Genomic DNA, 20,716 nt, shown 5'->3' with positions numbered 1-20,716 from the left:
AAGTCTCTTCTAATCTGCCTTCAAAACATATGTGTGTGTGAAGACCACATGTGTGTGTGAAGACCACATGTGTGCAGAACCTATTCCACAGTATAATTGTACGCACTCTTCCCCTACAACTATACAACCTACGTCATTTCAGAAGAAAAGCTGATGTGTTGAGTTTAATGCTTTTGGGGCGAGGAGTGACACTGCACATCCTAACTGAAATATCTGGTGATGTATGACCTGTGGATGCGTGGGTGTGTGGTAACCGCTTACACGGCTGCTTCCTGTGCCCTACAATTATTTTTTGTCTCACCGATCCCTGCGTAACACGTTTCTCGATACAAAGGACGAAATAATTCGCTTTGTCAATTGGTGATTTAATATTTGGCACTGGATAATTGAGGGTCGAGTGTGTGCAAAAATGCCTGCCTTCTATGAGCAGAAAGGATAAACAGGTTGAAAAACACAAAATCACACTTCCAGAGAAGCATCTGTAAAGGAAAGCTTGCAGACCCTTAAAAAGAAGCAAGACACCAGCTGGGATCATCACCAGGAGGGGTGACACCAGCAGGGATGGGTCTGCCAGGAGGGGTGACACCAGCAGAGATGCGTCTGCCAGGAGGGGTGACACCAGCAGAGACGATCACGAGGAGGGGTGACACCAGCAGGGATGGTCTGCCAGGAGGTGTGACATCTGCGGGATGGTCTGCCAGGAGGTGTGACACCAGCAGGGATGAACAGGAGGAGGTGTGACACCAGCAGGGATGGTCTGCCAGGAGGGGTGACACCAGCAGGGATGGTCTGCCAGGAGGGGTGACACCAGCAGGGATGGTCTGCCAGGAGGTGTGACACCAGCAGGGATGGTCTGCCAGGAGGTGTGACACCAGCAGGGATGGTCTGCTAGGAGGGGTGACACCAGCAGAGATGGTCTGCTAGGAGGGGTGACACCAGCAGAGATGGTCTGCCAGGAGGTGTGACACCAGCAGGGATGATCACGAGGAGGGGTGACACCAGCAGGGATGGTCTGCCAGGAGGGGTGACACCAGCAGGGATGATCACAAGGAGGGGTGACACCAGCAGGGATGATCACGAGGAGGGGTGACACCAGCAGGGATGGTCTGCCAGGAGGTGTGACACCAGCAGGGATGGTGTGCTAGGAGGGGTGACACCAGCAGGGATGGTCTGCCAGGAGGGGTGACACCAGCAGAGATGGTCTGCCAGGAGGTGTGACACCAGCAGGGATGATCACGAGGAGGGGTGACACCAGCAGGGATGGTCTGCTAGGAGGGGTGACACCAGCAGGGATGATCACGAGGAGGGGTGACACCAGCAGGGATGGTCTGCTAGGAGGGGTGACACCAGCAGGGATGGTCTGTCAGAGGTGTAACACTAGGAAAGATGGTGTGCCAGGTGTGACACCAGCAGGGATGGTCTGCCAGGAGGGGTGACACCATCAGTGATGGTCTGCCAGGAGGGGTGACACCAGCAGGGATGGGTCTGCCAGGAGGGGTGACACCAGCAGGGATGGGTCTGCCAGGAGGGGTGACACCAGCAGGGATGGGTCTGCCAGGAGGTGTGACACCAGCAGAGATGATCACGAGGAGGGGTGACACCAGCAGGGATGGTCTGCCAGGAGGGGTGACACCAGCAGGGATGGGTCTGCCAGGAGGTGTGACACCAGCAGGGATGATCACGAGGAGGGGTGACACCAGCAGGGATGGTCTGCCAGGAGGGGTGACACCAGCAGGGATGGTCTGCCAGGAGGGGTGACACCAGCAGGGGTGGTCTGCCAGGAGGGGTGACACCAGCAGGGATGGTCTGCCAGGAGGTGTGACACCAGCAGGGATGGGTCTGCCAGGAGGGGTGACACCAGCAGGGATGGGTCTGCCAGGAGGTGTGACACCAGCAGGGATGGGTCTGCCAGGAGGGGTGACACCAGCAGGGATGGTCTGCCAGGAGGTGGGACACCAGCAGGGATGGTCCCCCAGGAGGGGTGACACCAGCAGGGATGGTCTGCTAGGAGGTGTGACACCAGCAGGGATGATCACCAGGAGGAGTGACACCAGCAGGGATGGTCTGCTAGGAGGTGTGACACCAGCAGGGATGGTCAGCCAGGAGGTGTGACACCAGCAGGGATGGTCTGCCAGGAGGTGTGACACCAGCAGGGATGATAACCAGGAGGTGTGACATCAGGAAGAATGGTCTGCTAGGAGGGCTGAAACTAGCAGGGATGGTCTGCCAGAGAGGCAACATCAGCATGGGTGGTCTGCATGGGTGGTCTGTCAGGAGGCGTGACATCAACAGGGCTGGTCTGCTAAGAAATGTGACACCAACAGGGATGGTCAGACAGGATGTGTGATACCAGCACTTGCCCCCCTCCCTGAGCTTTAGGAGGCCCTGGGGACACCATCCCTTGGGGCCAACCAGTAATAATAGCATGGGGGGTGAGGGACGCCAATTACCAAGCCTTATTAGGGGCCCGGGTCCCCATCCCCTAGACCGAATTCTCTTATTAAGGGAAGGAAGCATGTTGCCCCCCTCCCCGACCCTTATTAGGCTCCGAGGACCCCATTCCCTAGAGCCAAATGAAAAAAACAGGGGAGAGGACCAACAGTCCCCCTCCAAAGCCTTATTAGGCCCTGGGAACCCATCCCTTTGGCCGAATTGTATTATTAAGCGTATGAGGTATGCAGTCCCTCTCCCGAGCCTTCTTGGGCCCTGGGAACCCCATCACCCGGTGCCAGAGGTGGATGCCTGGTGCACCCAAAAACCACTGGTTAGGGGCTGCTGGGTGTGGGTGGGTGGCAGGGCCACCGTAGCCCCAGCCAGCTCCCTGCCTCGCAATAGAGATGGAATGGCTCCCGCCGAGAGGAAGCAGCTGTTTATGCTTGATCCCTACATGCTACAGAAAATTCTGTTTCTCTGCCCTTGGAGTACTAGAAGGGGAAAAGATGACATGCCTTCCCTGCCTGCGCTCCTGAAAGCAGGAAAGGCTGTTTGCTCTTGCTCGGCCGGAGATTTAAAAGTGTTTCCACTGGGCGGAAGCAAGCATATGTTTCACTGTCCACACTGATGCATACAGAGTATTTGAGCCGGCCCTGGGGACGGGGTCCGGGGTCTGGGGATGGGGTCCGGGGTCTGGGGACGGGGTCCTTGGGGCCTATGAAGGCTTGGGGAGGTGGAACATGCGGTCTCCGTCCCCTTTTTTAATGAATTTTGACCTTGGGAATGGGGTCCCCGTGATCTGTAGAGCAGTTGCGGCGGGCATGACTTGCACGTGGGGGGGTCACGCAGGGGTGACATTTAATTTTTAAAAATGTAGCTTCGCCAGCCTGGTCTGGTCCTTCATTGGCTCTGCTTCTCTGCTCCTCTTCTAAGCCAATCTTAACGCTGCAATGGCATCATTGTGATTGGTTGGGACGCTGACCACACAGGCGTCTATGGGGAGCCCATTTCCTCCATGTAAGCTGCATACAGCCTACATGGAGAAAAGGCAGAGTGCCTATGACTGGTTTGGTCGACCCTGGGGCCGAACAAACAGTCTGCGCCCTCAGAGTGGGCAAGCCACTCCTCCCATGCCCTAGTCCAGGACCGCCCTCCCGTCCCAACTAAACCCTTCTGCTTTCTCGCAGTGCGAGAAACTGAAACATAAAATGGTATTCTTAATACCATTTTATGTTTCTGCTTCTCACAGTGCGAGAAAGCTGTGGGGGCGACGCTCCTCCGCCCACATGGAGGAGCCGCCCCTGCTGTAGAGTCTCGGGGAGGTGGGGTGCATGTCCCCCCTCCCCTTCATTAGAATTTGGCTCTACTCAAGTCCCCCCCTTAATATATATTTTCTTTATGTCAGGCCCTCATCTTTTTTGTTTATTGCGATCCTGCCGGTGTCCCATGGGCTCGCTGCAAAACCTGCCATCTTTTTTATTTTGCCTCTGGGGGCGGGGGAGGGTTCCCCTCTGGATTTCCCCACAAGGCATAGGGGGGGGGCTGGGTATCCTTACCCTGTCCACCTATTGTTATTCGACAACATTTCAGGACAGGAGATTAAGTCCCCTTGTCCTGTAATGGCTGCCAGCAACATTTTTCCTCATTTTGCTGGAAGCCAATCAGAGCGCTTGCTCCCGTGGGAATCTGACTCCCGTGGGAGTGCGATTCCCATGGGAAAATGAACTCCCTGGGTCAATCAGATGGCTCTATCTTTTTTAAATGGGCTTGTGGGACTCTCGTGAGAGTCCCTGGAACCAACCGTCCAGATATACAAATATTTTTTTGAGCTTATTAGCTCCAAAACTACATAATGGATTTACACCAAATCACAAAAAGCACAATCTTGGGACCAAGATCTAGATTTCTGCCAAATTTAGTGTATTTCTGTTTAGCAGTTTTTGCAATAGAGATGCCTAAAAATGGTTATTGAAAATGCTTGGGGGGTTTGCGTTTTGGGACTCCCCTTTTTACTCAGCTCCCGCTTGATGAATGTCCCTGAAACTTTCCATGCATAAACTCGGCAAAAATAGAACGTTTTGGGAAAGTTTTGTGTAGATTCGTCAAACGGCGCCAAAGTTATTAAGAAACAAAAAAGGCATTTTCTGTGGAAATGCTGACTTGACTATCGCTATTAAGTAGCGACCGCCAGTGGGTAATATATATACAGGTTTTTTCTTTACTGTCACGGAAGGAAGGAAAGTGTGATAACCGAGTCATCTAACAAACTGGTGAAATATCTGTGCGGTTAAACATGACAAAAGACAAGAAAAAAGAAACAATGGGGAGGAAATGATGTTCTGAGTAAATGTTCCCTTTAGCCAGGGAAGGAAGTAGGGCACCAGTATGGTCCTTATAAATGTCAACAGGTGTTAACCCTACCTCAAAGTTAGTTGGTCTTGCCCAGAAAGGAACTGGTTTGTTTGTAATATTCAAGACTTTGACTTAATATATGCTTTGCTTTCTCTTTCAGCCCTGCCTCTTCCTTTGAATTTCGCACCTTTGACCCGGAAGGAGTGATCTTCTATGGAGACACCGCGTGGGGCAAGGACTGGTTCACGCTGGGACTAAGGAATGGGCGGCCAGAAATCCAAGTGAGAAACACCTTTTCCCCTGGCAGTGTGTCTGGCTGCAAACCGATCAACGATGGGCAGTGGCATCTGGTAAGGACCTTTGGAACCCAGTGTTAGGGGGGGGGTAAAGGTAGGGGTACACTTCTGTCAAGTCACCCATGGGAGTTATGTTATCAGCTATTTATATAGCACATGGACAGGGAAGCTTTGTGGTGCTTCCATTAACCAGACTCTTGTTAAAGGCGTAATTTTAAAGAACTGCAGACCTCAGCAAATAAGCCTCGTTGCCATAGTGTGCTGCTTCTACCTTTGGGACATCGACCAAAAGATGGGGATAGAACAAAAAGAATGAGAAGCCTCATGTTAATAAAATGTAAAAGCACTGAAATCTGGTAGATGCAAATGTTTGGCTACATGGACGTAAACCATTGGGTGTCATCCGCATTTTGGGTTAAACCTCCGCTGACCCATAAAATTAGGCTTACGCCGCAAACGCTGAGGCTAACCTGTAAATGTAATTGGGTAGGACTAGTCTTTTCCAGTCAGACTTATCTCACTGTCCCCTTTGGATCCTGTGAGATAAGTTCATCCCAGAAGAGTTAAAGAAGGGGTGGAGCAGCAGCATGTCTTACTCCCTGTTAGGGTCGCTATGTCTTGTGTAACATCACCAGCACCACGCTGACAGACTGACGAGCAGGGGCAGCGATCACATGAATACTAGCATAAATATAAGTCAAATCCGGTATTTGTAAAGCGCAAACTACTCACCCTTACGGGTCTCAAGGCACTGGGGGCCGTCATGGAAATTAAGTGAGCTGTTGCCCAGAGTCACATGGTGCTGAGCTGATCGAACCGTGAGCCCTGTGCTCCGAAGTCAGCTGCCCTGGCCGCTGCACCACACTTCTACACTAGCATAGAGACTGGTACTTGTTACGCCCCCTTCCAAAAGGGGTGGGGGTATGGCAGGACCAAGGCCTTAGTGGAGGCCATCCCCGGGGAGCAGAACCCTGACTGGTCAAAATGAGCATAAACACATGCAAGGAATGTACCTGGCCTACGTAGCTGGGCACTGGGTCCATCATGGTGGTAAATTTAACCAGTGTAATTCATCCTTGGGGTGAGGGGGTTTATTCACCTTCAGGGAACCGTTTTCTCCTGGGATTCAACACTTTAAAGGAAATCACATGGTGTGCTGGTGCAGTGGCATTACACCATTGGTCTGTGACAGTCCTCTGCGTTATTTACAAAGCCATCACAACCAGCATCCCTGCTTTACCCAGAAAATCGTGACATTTAGACCACCCACCGTAACTACGGAGCCCATATCTCCCTCTTACGGACCTACACGTCTGTTCGTTCGTGTTCAGTAAAATTCTGCAACACTAGGGAAGGATGACCATACCCTTCCCGCCTCTCCGTTCCATAAGATTCCGTATCGGGTCGGAATTATCACCGGTATTACGCCCTGAAGAGTCACAATTGTGCCACGTTGTGATGAAACACATGTCGGCTGGTTTTTTTTCCGTATTGATCTGGATTGATATAAATAATCTTCATTGAGATACTACTGATGTCGACCTTCACTATTTCTGCAAGAAAAGTCATTTAAATAGTGTTTTTTACACTTGATCCATCACTCTTAAAACGCGTGCACAGGACTTGCTTCTATATCCCTGCTCATTTTGTTGTCCGGTTCACCACTTCTGTTGGCATTCGGCATACCAGCAGCCAGGACACCACCAGACTGCAGACTCAGAAGTGTAAAAAATTTAAAACAAGGCCGCGGGTCTTTTCCATCCATGCACCCAGGATCTGGAAGAGCATTCCTGTTTCCTTCAGGACCACACCAAAACTGCTCCAATTTAGGAAAGAGCTGAAGACTCACCTCTTTAAAGAGCACTACAGCACAGTGTCTGCTAACGGTGACACAGAACGGACGTCTTGTTTTGGGCTTATGATACAACTTTGGAGGGTCTCGATTCGATCCTGCCGCCTCCCAAGCCTTGCCCCGATACAAGTTCACAAAAATAATCATAACAAGGGTCATTCAGAAGCTATTTGTCAACGTTTGGTTATACTATTAAATAGGGCTCACTCCCATTCCAAGCTTTGAGGTCCTGATGAGAACCCCCCTACCAGCTAGGGGTTCGAAACACGTAGACCATTTTTTCTACACTTTAAGAGCATAATTTGAAGAAAACTATCATTTATAGCAAAAATTTGCTAATTTAAACACATTTCTTTCTTTGGTGTTTTCCAACTGTTTCTTTGTGACATTCAATTGTAAATAGTGTCTTGTGTATGCATGGTGTGTATGAGAGTGTAAGATTGGAGTGTTAATGTTGATCAACTATGTTTGAATGCTTTTGCTAATTTTGTGTATTTTATGAAAATGTCATTATTATGAATTGTTGTATTGTTTCTTCTGTTCGAATTTGTGTATTTTGGTGAATCATAACCAACAAAAAACTTTGAAAATATTGCATGAAAAATAAAAGAGAGTCAGACTGACATACTGTCAAAATTCACAGCTAGTTTAATTCTTTGTGTGTTGCAATTAAAGGCTCTTTAGAATTAGTAGTTACAGTACTGGCACTTGTTTAGTTGTTTTTGTTTTTCACCTCTTTAAAGAGCACTACAGCACAATGTATTATTATTGGATGTATAACGTTACAACGCATACTTTTACCACACATGCCTTTACAACGCGGTTTTTACAACACATGCCTTTACAACGCATAGCGCTTTGGGGTGCTGGATAGTGAATAGTTTAATTTACTATTCCAACTCCAGTCCCCGTGGACACTAGGGAAGGTGTTGGATAGTAAATTAAACTTATTCCCTATCCTAGAGCTCCCCCCAGCGCAATGCGTTGTAATGGTTTGCATTGTAATGACTGCGTTGTAATGGTAGTGCGTGGTAAAAGTTTCGTGGTAAAGGTTGTATACCATTATTATTAGTTCACAAACCAGCTTCCTCTCGTCTTGATGGTTGACTTTATGCTTGTCTTTGACCCTATACTGCACTAGGTTCACTCTAAAGAAATACTACATACACACACACATGCAAATGCCCCTCAGCCACAGGCTTTGCACTGTGTGTGCAGGGCAGGGCTTCTCAGATTCATGGTGTGCAGCAGCTGAGCCAGGGACCAGGGATCTGGAAGCTGCTCGGCCAGCCTCCATCGGGCATGCAAAGCCTATTTATTAGGAACGCACAACAATGGACCTCTGATCTGTAGAAAACATTTATTTCAGCCATGTTGCTCTCTGCGGCTCGTGGGCAAGGAGATGGACACATTTAAAAACTCCAGGGCAGAGGAAGTGAAGGACCACCACTTGAGCCCCAAGGCTCTCCTCGGATCCTATAGAGGGCCCACAGGGGTATATGCAGGTGGCACAGGATACACCAGAAACTACGACAGCCATGGAATTGCTCCTGTCACTCTCGCTTGATAAAGAAGCACAGCAACACTTTTTCTTAGAAGCAAAACTAATTTGTTCTTCTCCCATAATTGTGTTTTCCAGTCACACAGGAGCAATGAGAGGTCACAGGTGATTGGACTTTCCGCTTACTACCCCTGACCAGACGCTGAAACGCTTTGTGTGCATGTAGCACACTCCTCCGGCACCCAAGATTAGAGTTCGTGTTGGCAGACCTGTAGGAAGTCAGGATTGACAACAGAGAGCTGACCTGCATATTGAAGTGCTTTGGTAGAGCTTTGCAAATAAGCTCGAGTTGCATGCATTTTGAATTTTAGTACTGACTAACAACAGGCGCTGGACATAAAAAAAACACCTTCAATGAACTATTTACAAAAAAGTAGCTTACCCAATGGGCGCCTGTGCAATGAAGAAGCTGCAGGTTTTCCTCAAGAGCAAATGTTACCCATGGCCTCAGCTGTAGGCCAGATTATCCTTAGGGTTTGGCCTAACACAGTGGTAGTTTCCAAGGAGGCAGTTCATGGTATCCCTTGCAGAAGAGACTGCTAATGAAAATGTACAGGTACCCAGGCATTGTTCGAGCTCATGTACACAGGAATGCACAAAAGTAAATCGCATGCACATATAAGAGGAGTGCACACAAGTAGGTCAAATGCATATGCACATATGAATGCACAAAATCAGATCACATGCACATGTACACAGCAGTGCACACAAGCTGGTCACATGCACATGTACACAGCAGTGCACACAAGCTGGTCACATGCACATGTACACAGGAGTGCACAAAAGCAGATCACATGCACATGTACACAGGAATACACAAAAGTAGATCGCATGCACATATAACAGGAGTGCAGAAAAGTAGGTCATATGCATATGCACATATGAATGCACAAAAGCAGATCACATGCACATATACACAGGAGTGCACACAAGTAGATCATATGCATATGTACACATGAGTGCACAAAAGTAGATCATATGCATATGTACACAGGAGTGCACACAAGTAGATATCATGCACATATAAGAGGAGTGCACACAAGTAGGTCATATGCATATGCACATATGAATGCACAAAATCAGATCACATGCACATGTACACAGCAGTGCACACAAGCTGGTCACATGCACATGTACACAGGAGTGCACAAAAGCAGATCACATGCACATGTACACAGGAATACACAAAAGTAGATCGCATGCACATATAACAGGAGTGCAGAAAAGTAGGTCATATGCATATGCACATATGAATGCACAAAAGCAGATTACATGCACATGTACACAGGAGTGCACACAAGTAGATCATATGCATATGCACACTAGAATGCACAAAAGTAGATCACGTGCACATGCACACATTAATGCTTAAGTACAGTGCAGGTTTGATAACTTAAAGGACGAGTTGTCTGGAATGTAGCAGAAGCTGATCCAAATCTTGCATTCTTTCTGACCTCGGTGTGCTAAACTATTATTTTATGTTAAACGTTTTATTAGTTTATCAAGATATACAATAAATGTTCAAGGTGCATAATAATTTAACCAAGTTTTCATAAAAGAAAGGTCTCGGCCAGTGTTTAGCCTTCAGTGCTCGATACACCTAACATCTTTCTAAGGCTCTCATTATGAGTGCATTGGTAATTCCATACAGTAGTATCAGTCCCAGAATTACCAATGCAAGTGGATTGGTCATTCTGAAAAGCAAAAGTTACTGCACTGATTTCCACAGGTAGTTCCCCAAATCGGGGACTTTGCCTGAGAATAAAAACTGCAAAGTTTGACCTGGAAAATGTGTTCTCTGAAACACTCGGTGTAAAACTTGACGCACAATTAGCATATGTTGTGTAGTGTCCTACTGGACACAAACTAGTGTTTCTACCAGTCACTACCAGAGGTCTGGCTTTTAGTACCAAACCACACCTATACATCAATCCAACACAGGCGTCACCGGTCAGTTGATTGCCAATAAAAAGGTCAGAGCGCACATATTTGTGGTTAGTTACCACACTGACAGTGTGTGCGTGTGTCCTTTATTAGGTCTCACCTAGCGTTGCAGTGCATGCGCTGCTCGCTCTGCGAGAGCTCTTGTAATCGAGGAGATTTTTGAAGTGGAGTGGAAGCTCCGCCCATGTTTTTTATTGGCACGCGTCATCCTTTATGTTAAACGCTCGCTTTCTATTTGAAGTAAGGCTTGTTTGTTCCCTCCCTGTCTCCTTTCCAGCACGCCCATCCGGACTGGATCTTTTGCTTGTTCATTGCATTGCTCGATGCACGTTTGTGTCATGCCCCCACCTTCATCACCCCTTCAGCCACCCACCCTATGTGTTGCACACTGCCACCCACCCCGTCTCCTTGTTTTTAATTGATGCTTCCTGCCTTGACACGGTGTCGCGCTATATGTTTTAGCGCACCCAGTTTTGTCCATTATAATAATAATAAGCAAGCTTGTAAAGCGCCTGGTTACACTAGCTAGTGTGTCCCCAGCCTATGGTATAGTTGACTCCTAGGGAGCAAACAATGGTACAAACAGCGTCGTCCCTCAGAGTCTAACTCCGGAAGAGCAAGGTACTTCAGCTTCTTCCTAAAGAGTGACTCCAATTATTCACTTCTCAAAGAGAGAGGGAGTGCATTCCAGTTCTTTGAGGCCAGATAGCTGAAGGAGCGAGCTCCATTCTCGCTTTTCTTGCTCTGGGGATTATGACCTGTCAAGTCTCTAATGATCTAAGATGCTGTGTCGGTATATATGGGGTAAGTAACTTGTGTAAATAGCTTGGCCCCTTCCTCTGCAGGATACAAAGACTAATACAGTAAATTGGCATTCTACCTTGTCCTTTTGGCAAGAAGGGAAATCTGTAAGTTTTGGCGCCAGGCCCTCCCTCCAACTTGGAGAGCCTGGTGGAATGCAGTACGATATTTTAGAGACTTGGATCAAGAGGTCAATCAGAAAAGGGGTAGGTCAGACGTGGGATTGTTTTGGAACCTGTTAGACGGCACTGTCGGTGTTTAATCTGTCTGCGCTATCCTATGATTAGACCTCTTGGTCAGCTCTCAATGAGTGGTGTGCCTGGGTTCCACATAAACACCATCAGCTGAGTCTACACCCCTTATATAAAAAACCACAAGGGTGGTATAGGTTGAGAGGTCGTTGTATCTATGGAGGTCATATGAGGATAAAAACAAGACAAAGAAAAAAAAAGACATACATAGGGCTTTGACGAGTATTCTCTCTCGTAATGGGAGCCAATGAAGAGCCGAGAGGGCCTTCCTATAGGAGGATCTTCTCAGGAGCATCAAGATCAGGCGTGCAGCCGCATTCTGAATGCAATGCAGTCTGTGTATGCGTTTGTTACTTGCTCCTAGGTAAAAAGCATTCCCATAGTCAAGGTGAGAAGCGGCTAGCGCATGAACTAGGGTTTTCCTAGCCGCGATAGGCAACACATCTAGAGTCTTCCGTAGACCTTTTAAAATCCCAAAACACTTCTCTGCCACCATTCTAGTGTGTCTCTCAAAAGAGAGTTTAGAATCTATCCACATCCCCAGATTCTTAACCTGATCGCTCAGGGAGGGGGTAGGGCCTAGTGACTGTGGCTACCAGGCAGAGGACCATATAGAGGGTGTCTTTCCCACCACCAACAGCTCAGTTTTACTGCTGTTAAGATGTATACAGTTATTTGTCATCCAGAGTGCTAGGTCTTGGAGGCAGTTAAGAGAAATTTTTGGTTGCCACTTCTGGAGATTGAGACAGGGAAACCACCAATAGCGTGTTGTCAGCATATGACACAACATTGATCCCATAACTCTCTACAATCTGTGCTAATGGGCCCAATAGAGATTAAAGTGAGTGGGGCTCAGTATAGATCCTTGCAAGATCCCTTGGGACAGCAAAATGTTTTTAGAGAAGTGAGGGTGTTGGGTCAACTGAAAGCTCCGATCTCTTAGAAGGGACCCCAGCCATTCGAGTGCCACCTTCTCCAGCCCCCTTCTCTAAGGCGCTGTAGGAGCAGAGGGCGGGATACAGTGTCAAAGGCTGCACTGAGATCTAGGAGGACCAGAGCAACAGTCTGGCCCTCATCCACTTGTCTGCGAATGATTTCAGTGGACAGGAGCAGGGCTGACTCGGTGGAGTATGTGGCCCTGAAGACCGATCGCGTGGGGTGTAATAAACTATGTTGGTTGATGTGGGCCGTTAGTTGTGAATTAACCACATTCTCAGCAATCTTAGCACAGTAGGGCAGGAGCGAGACTGGGTGGAAATTCTCCTATTGACTTGAGCTCAAACTTGGTTTCTTTTTTATGGAAGAACAATAGCTTTCTTCCATCTTATTGGGACTACACCAGTCTCAGAGGAGAGTTCAAGGAGGAGCTTTATATGAGGTAGCAGGATCTCCAGGCTATCTTTCAACACCTTGGGAGTAGCAGGGTCGCTGGGAGATCCGGATTTGATACTTACTGCTGTGCTTTTCAGGCCTTCTAAAGAGGGAAGATCAAATCTAGAGAGGCGGTGTGCCTCCTCCACGTTGACCCTCCCCTCCCGACCTGTGGTACCACAACGTGCCTCCTCCGGGTATGTCGAATAAATCCTTGCTACCTTCTCAGCAAAAAAGTCTGCCATTAAATTGCAAAAGTCCACTGATCTAATGGTGGGAGACACCACTCTAGCTAGGGATGAGATGTCCTTAAATATCGAAAAAAGTTCTCTAAAATAGTTTTCTGCTTATTCAATCATCTTATTGTAATAGGTGGTGTGAGTTCTTCTTATCAGGGTGTGGTACAGATTGTGTTTTTTAATTGGCATGGTGCCGTTTGCTGACCCACCACAAGCATAACTTTAAGAACCACAGATACCGCACAATATGTTATAGCACAGCGACAGCTTTAGTCTTCTTGAGTTTTTTATTTCCTTGCTTAATGTTTTTTTCTTTACGGCCACCATGCGCTTAACTTTATTGGGCACGGGCGAGACGCTATATATTTTAGATGCACGCGCCGGCTTTCGTCTTTCTTTAGCAAGGTTAACGCCGGGCCTTGCTCCACAGGTACGAGCGCCATATTCAGCTTTCAGAGGGAAGCGGCCAGAGAGCTTTGTGACCCTGGCTGAAGGAGGCAGCTCTTCCAGGCCGCTGCAGCTGTGATTCCTTAATTGTGCTGCACAGCTGCTGCAGCGACCGGAGGGGGCGGTGGAAGCAGAAAGAAGCAACGTTAATGCTGCCACTTTGATATATGCGAGTTCGAGATACATGTAAAATTCTTCGTGTCTAATGAACTAGATTTTAATGTTACGCTGAATATAAATAAGAATCTAGGCCACATTTGGGGTATGCATGGCAACTGACGCCTCTTAATCCACAAATGGCATTGTTGTTGGGCAGGAGGAGCAGCAGGGTTTTAATTCACGCTTTAAACGAGCTCTTTTAATAACTTGCTTCCAATTCAGTGTTATAATGTTGTGTACTGAAGTGACACGCTAAAGAAGTGCATTTTTTTGAGTTCTGAAGAGACATTGGGCCATATGTATCATCAACCTGATTTACGATTCTGAAATAGCGATTTTTTAGAAATCGCTATTTCAGAATCGCAAATAGGGATGTATGTACAAATTCGCAATTTATTTTGCGAATTCTTAGTATTCCTGAATTGTGATTAGCAAATTGCGAATCGTAATCAAGGAATACTTTCCCATTCATTTCTATGGGCCAGGAGGCCCATAGGAATGAATGGGAAGTTATTCGCAATTTGAGAATCGCAAATTGAGAATAATTTCAAGGGTGCAGGGGTGTCCAAAGGACACCCTGTTGCACCCTGAAATAAGCATGGGTGCACATGTGGCACACATACATGCCCTATGGGCATGTATGTGTGTCACATGGCACTTTGAAAAAAGCAAAAATGTGAATTTTTCAAGGAATTCGCAAATTACCACCAACTTGAAGTTGGTGGTAATTTGCGATTCCTTAGGACAATTTGCATTTTTTTTTGCTTCATACATTGCATTTAAGGAATCGCAAAATGTGCGATTCCTTGTTTTGCACCAGATTTTCCTTAATACATACCATTTGGCAAATTTGCATTCGCAAACGCCCAAATTCTGCGAATTTCGGCGTTTGCGAATGTGAATTTGCTTGATACATATGGCCCATTATCACACATTTCCATCATGTTTATTGTATGACAAACATGCCGAACATGTTCACGGCGCCGCTCGTGCACTGGCTTCTATACCCTTGGATTGTCTTCGGCTGGCTCTCCCAGCTAATGTATTGGCTTGCCCACCTCTAATAAGGAGATGAATGAATGCATGACCGGGAGCCCGGTGGATGGTAGAGAAATAGACTGGTATAGACAAACAGGCAAAGTCCGTCTCCCATGCCTCGTGTCTGAACCATCACTTCCAATAACCTAGAAATCTGCCTGAAACGCCTGCATGCCCCAACCTATCCTTAGCAGAAGCGGCAGATTTTGAGCTGCTGTGGCCTGCTGGTGCAGAGGGGCAAGGCAGAGTCTGTAGATGCGCTGGGATCAATAGCCTGTTTGGGAGGGCACCTAAGCCCTCCGAGTGCATTCACACTCAGGATTAATAAATACATTTTTGTTCTGTGCTTTAGTCGCTCCGTAGTAAGCACTGCCTGGCAGATGGCGCTCTGTGTTCATTAAACACATTCAGAGAGGTGGTTGTGTACAAACAACCAACTGTCTGCCACAAAACCGTACATTTTGAATATGTAGTCAAATACCTGCTCATCGAGTACCTCATTGGCTGATCATTCCATGGCATTACCAAAATTACATTTGAACACATTTCTCAACTGAAAACACTCCCTTCTATGGGTTATTTAACAACTCGGGGCTTAACGGTTAGGTAACCTACTTTGGATACTGCAAAATACGCTAAATACAAAAATGAATGCAATGAAGCTAAGTAACCAGTATTGTCTAAAATACAGCCATAACAGTACTTTTTTTTGTTAGTAATGTCAATGCAATAGGTCTTGCTTTTGCAAGAGTTTAAGCTATTAGCATTGTAAATTACAATGCCTTTTATTTATGTTTTAAAAACCAAAACATAAAAGGCATTGCCTTTTACAATGCCAATAGCTCAAACTTGCGTAAATGTGAGACCTATTGCATTGCAAATGCCTCTTTCTATAGGATATGAATCTAGGGCCCAGGACTTTACATTGGCGACGAGGGGTCTGACCCCTTACATTGGCGACAAGGAGTCTGACTCCTTACATTGGCGACGAGGGGTCTGACCCCTTACATTGGTGACGAGGAGTCTGACTCCTTACATTGGTGACGAGGAGTCTGACTCCTTACATTGGCGATGAGGAGTCTGACTCCTTACATTGGTGACGAGGAGTCTGACTCCTTACATTGGCGATGAGGAGTCTGACTCCTTACATTGGCGAGGAGGAGTCTGACTCCTTACATTGGCGACGAGGGGTCTTACCCCTCATGCCGTGCTACCTTGCACCTCTGCTGCTGGGAAAGAGAGGAGAACAGAGATTGTTCATCTCCAATTCCTCTCCCCAACCGCTGCCGCCTCCATGCTCAGTAACAGAGTGCATCTGGTAAGGTGCGTGGAGAGGCAACGTCAACGCTAGCAGCTAGACGCCAAGGACAGATGCTTCGTGGCCCATCAAGGTATGCCTGGGCCCACGCAACTACCTGGGGTGGAGAAGTGCTACTAAGCTGCCCCTGCCGGTCCCTGCGTGAGGAGGAGAGAGGCGCGCCCTCCCAATAAGGCGATGCAAATACACTGCTTAAACCGGCAAACAATAGAAGCAGGGCTCGAGTCAGGGTACCACGCGGGTGGACGGCGTCCCCCCACTTATTTTTCTAGGCGCTCGAGTACTGGAGCAAATGGAGCCACACATTCCCTCTTTGGCCTCTCTGGGGTGAGATCGGAGCTCATTCAGAACGCTGCTCATGCGCTGGCTTCTTTGATGCAATCGCATCTAAGGGGTGAGCGAAGGGAGGCAATGAGTCCAATGGTGCAAGTCACCTTTTGTGACTTCACTTCCTGTCGTGACGTCAGCGTCCCCCCACTTCTTTTTTAAGGACTTGTGCCCTGAATAGAAGGTATGGCGAGAGACGACTCTCCAGTGAGGCTCTCCGGTATGAGGCTAGCCGCCGGGCCCCGGATCTGCACCACGTGAAGAGAGGCCCCACCCACCCTTTCACCATGCCCTCAAGCACAGAATAGATGTGAGTGAAATTGGTCTGAGCGATAGGGCCTGGGCTCGTGCATCACCACAGAGAGGTGTTTCAAGACAGAACAATAAATAGAAAACACCCAAAACTAGTGCTGCACTCCCTTTGCACTACTAGCAGAGTGCAAAGTAGCAGGAACAGCTTCCTGCTTCTCATGCGGCAGTGGAGGCTGAATCAATGAAGGAAAGCCAGGGAGCACTTCGCGCCCCCGGGCTGTCGCCTACTGCCACCAAGAAGAAAATAAGGCTGACTTTTCGCTGCAACTGGACAGCGCCAGCCAGAAAACAAGCATTTGCAATGCAAAAGGTCTCGCATTAGGAAATGAAATGAAATGAAATGAAAAAGAAATTTCTAAAGCGCACTGCGGCCAAGCGGCTTCCTGGCGCTGAGGAGCACAACAGTATCTACAGAGGGTCCCATGAGAGGTTAGCCGGGAAATGCCTGAAGAAAAAGAAAAGTTTTAAGGGCTTTACAAAAGTGGGAAAAAATGGGGATAGAGCGGATGGAGACAGGGAGACTGTTCCAAATCTGGTGGGCCAATACAGAAAATCGGGTGCCCCCGGTTCGGGATTTGCGGAAGCGGGGGACATGAAGGAGAGAAAGAGAAGAAGAGCGGAGAGAGCGACTGGGAGCGTAGGAGGAGATAAGAGAGTTAATGAAAAGCGGGGCAGAACGAGCGTGCGCCCGGAAAGCCAGACAGGCTAATTTAAACCGGGACCTGAAAAGAACCGGGAGCCAATGGAGGGATTTGAGGGCCGGGGTGATGTGGGAGGATTTGGGAAGACGAAGGATAAGGCGGGCCGCCTTGTTTTGGATGGCCTGGAGACGGCGAGTTTCGTAGGCGGGGATGCCTACGTACAGGCCGTTGCCATAATCCAGGCGGGATGTAATGAGGGCCGTGATAATGGTTTTAAGGGCATCAACAGAAAAGAACCGGGAGATCTTACGAATAAGGCGGAGGGAGGAAAAACAAGAAGACACAACGGAACTGATTTGGGCGTGGATGGACAGATCATTGCTGATCTTGATGCCCAAAGTCCGGACTGAGGAGACAGGAGAGGGGGGAGGACCAAAAGAAAGGGCAGAGGACCAGGGATTAGACGAGCCGCCAGTAAGGACGAGCTCGGTTTTATCGGGATTGAGCTTCAAATGGTTGAAGCTCATCCACTGAGAAATGAAAAGAAGGGTAGAACAGAACTTGGGGAGAGAGTCAGCTGGGGAAGAAAGATCGAAGACGAGCTGGAGGTCATCTGCGTAATTATACACAGAGACCCCCAGCTCGAGAAGAGAGGAGATGAGGGGGCGGATGTAAAGATTGAAGAGAAGAGGGGAAAGGAAAGTTTGAGCTATTGGTCTTGTAAATGAATTTTTTTTTATTTATGTGTTGGTTTTGAAAATAGCGAAATTAATAGCTTTGTCATTTACAATACCAATACTTTTATCTTTTGCAAATGTGACACCTATAGCATTTGTAATGCAACATGTTTTGTATTTACATGACTTAGATGTATTGATATTACAAATAACAATGGCTTTTAATTTTTTTAAATAATTAATACTGAAATAAAAGTTATTGTAATTTATAATGGCAATAGCTTAAACTTTTGTAAATAACTTTTGTGAAGATTATGTTCAGTGTATTTTAATGTGATGAAAATCCAAGAACAGAAGTGAAATAATAACATCTTTTTGTGACATTTGTAATAAAGCTTGAAACATTGAGAGAAAATATTTGAACCAGTTATTGTTGAATGGTTGCTCAGATTGATACTGTGGTGGTGCTGAGTGATGTTGTGGTGGCGACGAGTGATGCTGTGGTGTTCAGTGATGCTGTGGTAGCACATAGTGATGTTGTGGTGCCCCTGAGTGATGCTGTGGTACGCCGGAGTGATGCTGTGGTGGTGCGATAGATAGATAGAGTGAGGGCGATAGATAGCTAGAGGGAGGGCAAAAGATAGCTAGAGGGAGGGCGAAAGATAGATAGAGTGAGGGCGAAAGATAGCTAGGGTGAGGGCTTTAGATAGATAGAGTGAAGGCGAAGATAGATAGATAGAGTGAGGGCGAAAGATAGATAGATAGAGTGAGGGCGAAGATAGATAGAGAGAGTGAGGGCGAAAGATAGATAGATGGAGTAAGGGCGAAAGATAGATAGATTGAGGGCGAAAGATAGATAGATAGAGTGAGGGCGAAAGATAGATAGATGGCGTGAGGGCGAAAGATAGATAGATAGCGTGAGGGCAAAAGATAGATAGATAGCGTGAGGGCGATAGATAGATAGCGTGAGGGCGATAGATAGATAGATAGAGTGAGGGTGATAGATAGATAGATAGAGTGAAGGCGATAGATAGATGGGTGTGTGTGTGTGTGTGTGTGTGTGTGTGTGTGTGTGTGGTTGTGTGGCTGTAGTTGTGTGTGTGTGGTTGTGTGTGTGGTTGTGTGTGTGGTTGGGTGTGTGGTTGGGTGAGTGGTTGGGTGTGTGTATTGTTGTGTGTATGGTTGTATGTGTGGTTTGGTGTGGTTGGGTGTGGTTGTGGTTGTCTGTGTGGTTCTGTGTGTGGTTGAGCGTGGAGTGATGCGTGGGGTGATTCCTGGGGTGATGCGTGGGGTGATGCATGAGGTGATGCATGGGGTGATGCGTGGGGTGATGTGTGGGGTGATGTGTGGGGTGATGTGTGTTTGTGTGTGGGTTGATGTTTGTGTGTGGGGTGATGTTTGTGTGTGTGTGTGTGGTTGTGTGCGTTTGTGTGGTTGTGTGTGTTTGTGTGGTTTTGTGTGTGGTTGTATGTATGTGTGTCTGCAGTTACAGAAGGATGTATGTGGAAGAGAGCAGCAGATCAGCACAGCAGAAGAGAACAGATCCTGCTTACAACACGTAATAAAAATGCCTGTGCTTAGTATAGCATGCTACATGACCAGCTTTTTGGTCCCTCTCTGAGCTTACAGCTATTGCATCCAAATGTATGACACAGTAACGGGCATGCACCTAAAACAAACCAGACCTATAAGCCTCCCCAATAGGTCTCTCCTGTTTTGAATATCAGGTAAATGAGAAAAAGTTGATTTCCTAGTGAATAATTCGAATTCTGAGACTATATCGTTTAAATGAATTACCTTAACGATGTGTACACTGTTCAGAAATCAAAAAAGTTTTGCCTGTAAATGTAAAGTGACAATAACTTTACAGGCAAAATGTAAAGGAATATAGAGCGGAATAAGGACCAATTTCACAGTAATTTTTTTTATCACTGCAGGGTCTGTATCCCCGAGACCCTACCAACCCCGCCCGTCCCCTCTCTCTACACAACAGATTTTTCCCCTATCTGGTTTGGATAGCCAGGATTGACTGCTTTTCCCCGCCCAGAACTAGACTTAGCAGAGCCAGTCCCCCCCTTAATTGCACTCCCACCTTGCGAACCTGACATCCCAACCACACTTAATGTTGAATCCACTCTTAAAATACTGAGTTGGAATGTGGCAGGTCTCGCGTCCAAAATTAATTTGCCTGACTGGTTGGAGTTAGTCCACAAACAAGATATTGTAATGTTCTAAGAGACCTGGGCCACTCGAGAGTTGTTCCTAGAGGGGTCTGAATGTTTTAATATTGTAGCCCCCACCCCAGATTCTGGAAGGCCAGCTGGAGACCTCTCAATCTGGACTAAAACTAGGGCAGGGGGCCGTACTAGGGTGCTCCCCACCAATTACGACAAATTTCTGGCCTTAATCTATAAACAGGAGATTTAGTTTTATTTAATTAATTTTGACAACAATGCTTTTAAGAATGTTCCCAATATGAACTTTATGGATTTGTTTAATTTCATCTCTAATCTACAGACATCTAATTGCGGCATTAAACCTGAGGGTATTTGCTTAGGGGGCGATTTCAATGTCAAGCTCCCGAGGGGCATCTACTCTGCCATCCACCCCACGAATATGACACCATTATGTCACAGGGAGGTCCAATTACTAGACCTCCTAAGTATTAACAACTTTACAGATATAATGGAGCTTGCA

The 20,716-nt window shown here is 47.2% G+C and overlaps 1 protein-coding gene across 1 annotated transcript in view; it reads left to right on the top strand.

Annotated features, from left to right (window-relative positions):
* SHBG (sex hormone binding globulin) overlaps nt 1-20,716 on the top strand; it is a 98,521-nt gene that overhangs the window by 32,847 nt on the left and 44,958 nt on the right. The window contains exon 3 of the mRNA XM_086946040.1: nt 4,946-5,135. Within this exon, the coding sequence (XP_086802166.1) occupies nt 4,946-5,135 (190 nt within the window). The remainder of the gene's footprint in view (nt 1-4,945; nt 5,136-20,716) is intronic.

Source organism: Lissotriton vulgaris, chromosome 12 (assembly GCF_964263255.1).
Source record: "Lissotriton vulgaris chromosome 12, aLisVul1.2, whole genome shotgun sequence".
NCBI lineage: Eukaryota > Metazoa > Chordata > Amphibia > Caudata > Salamandridae > Lissotriton > Lissotriton vulgaris.
This window is presented reverse-complemented; position numbering and strand designations above follow the sequence as displayed.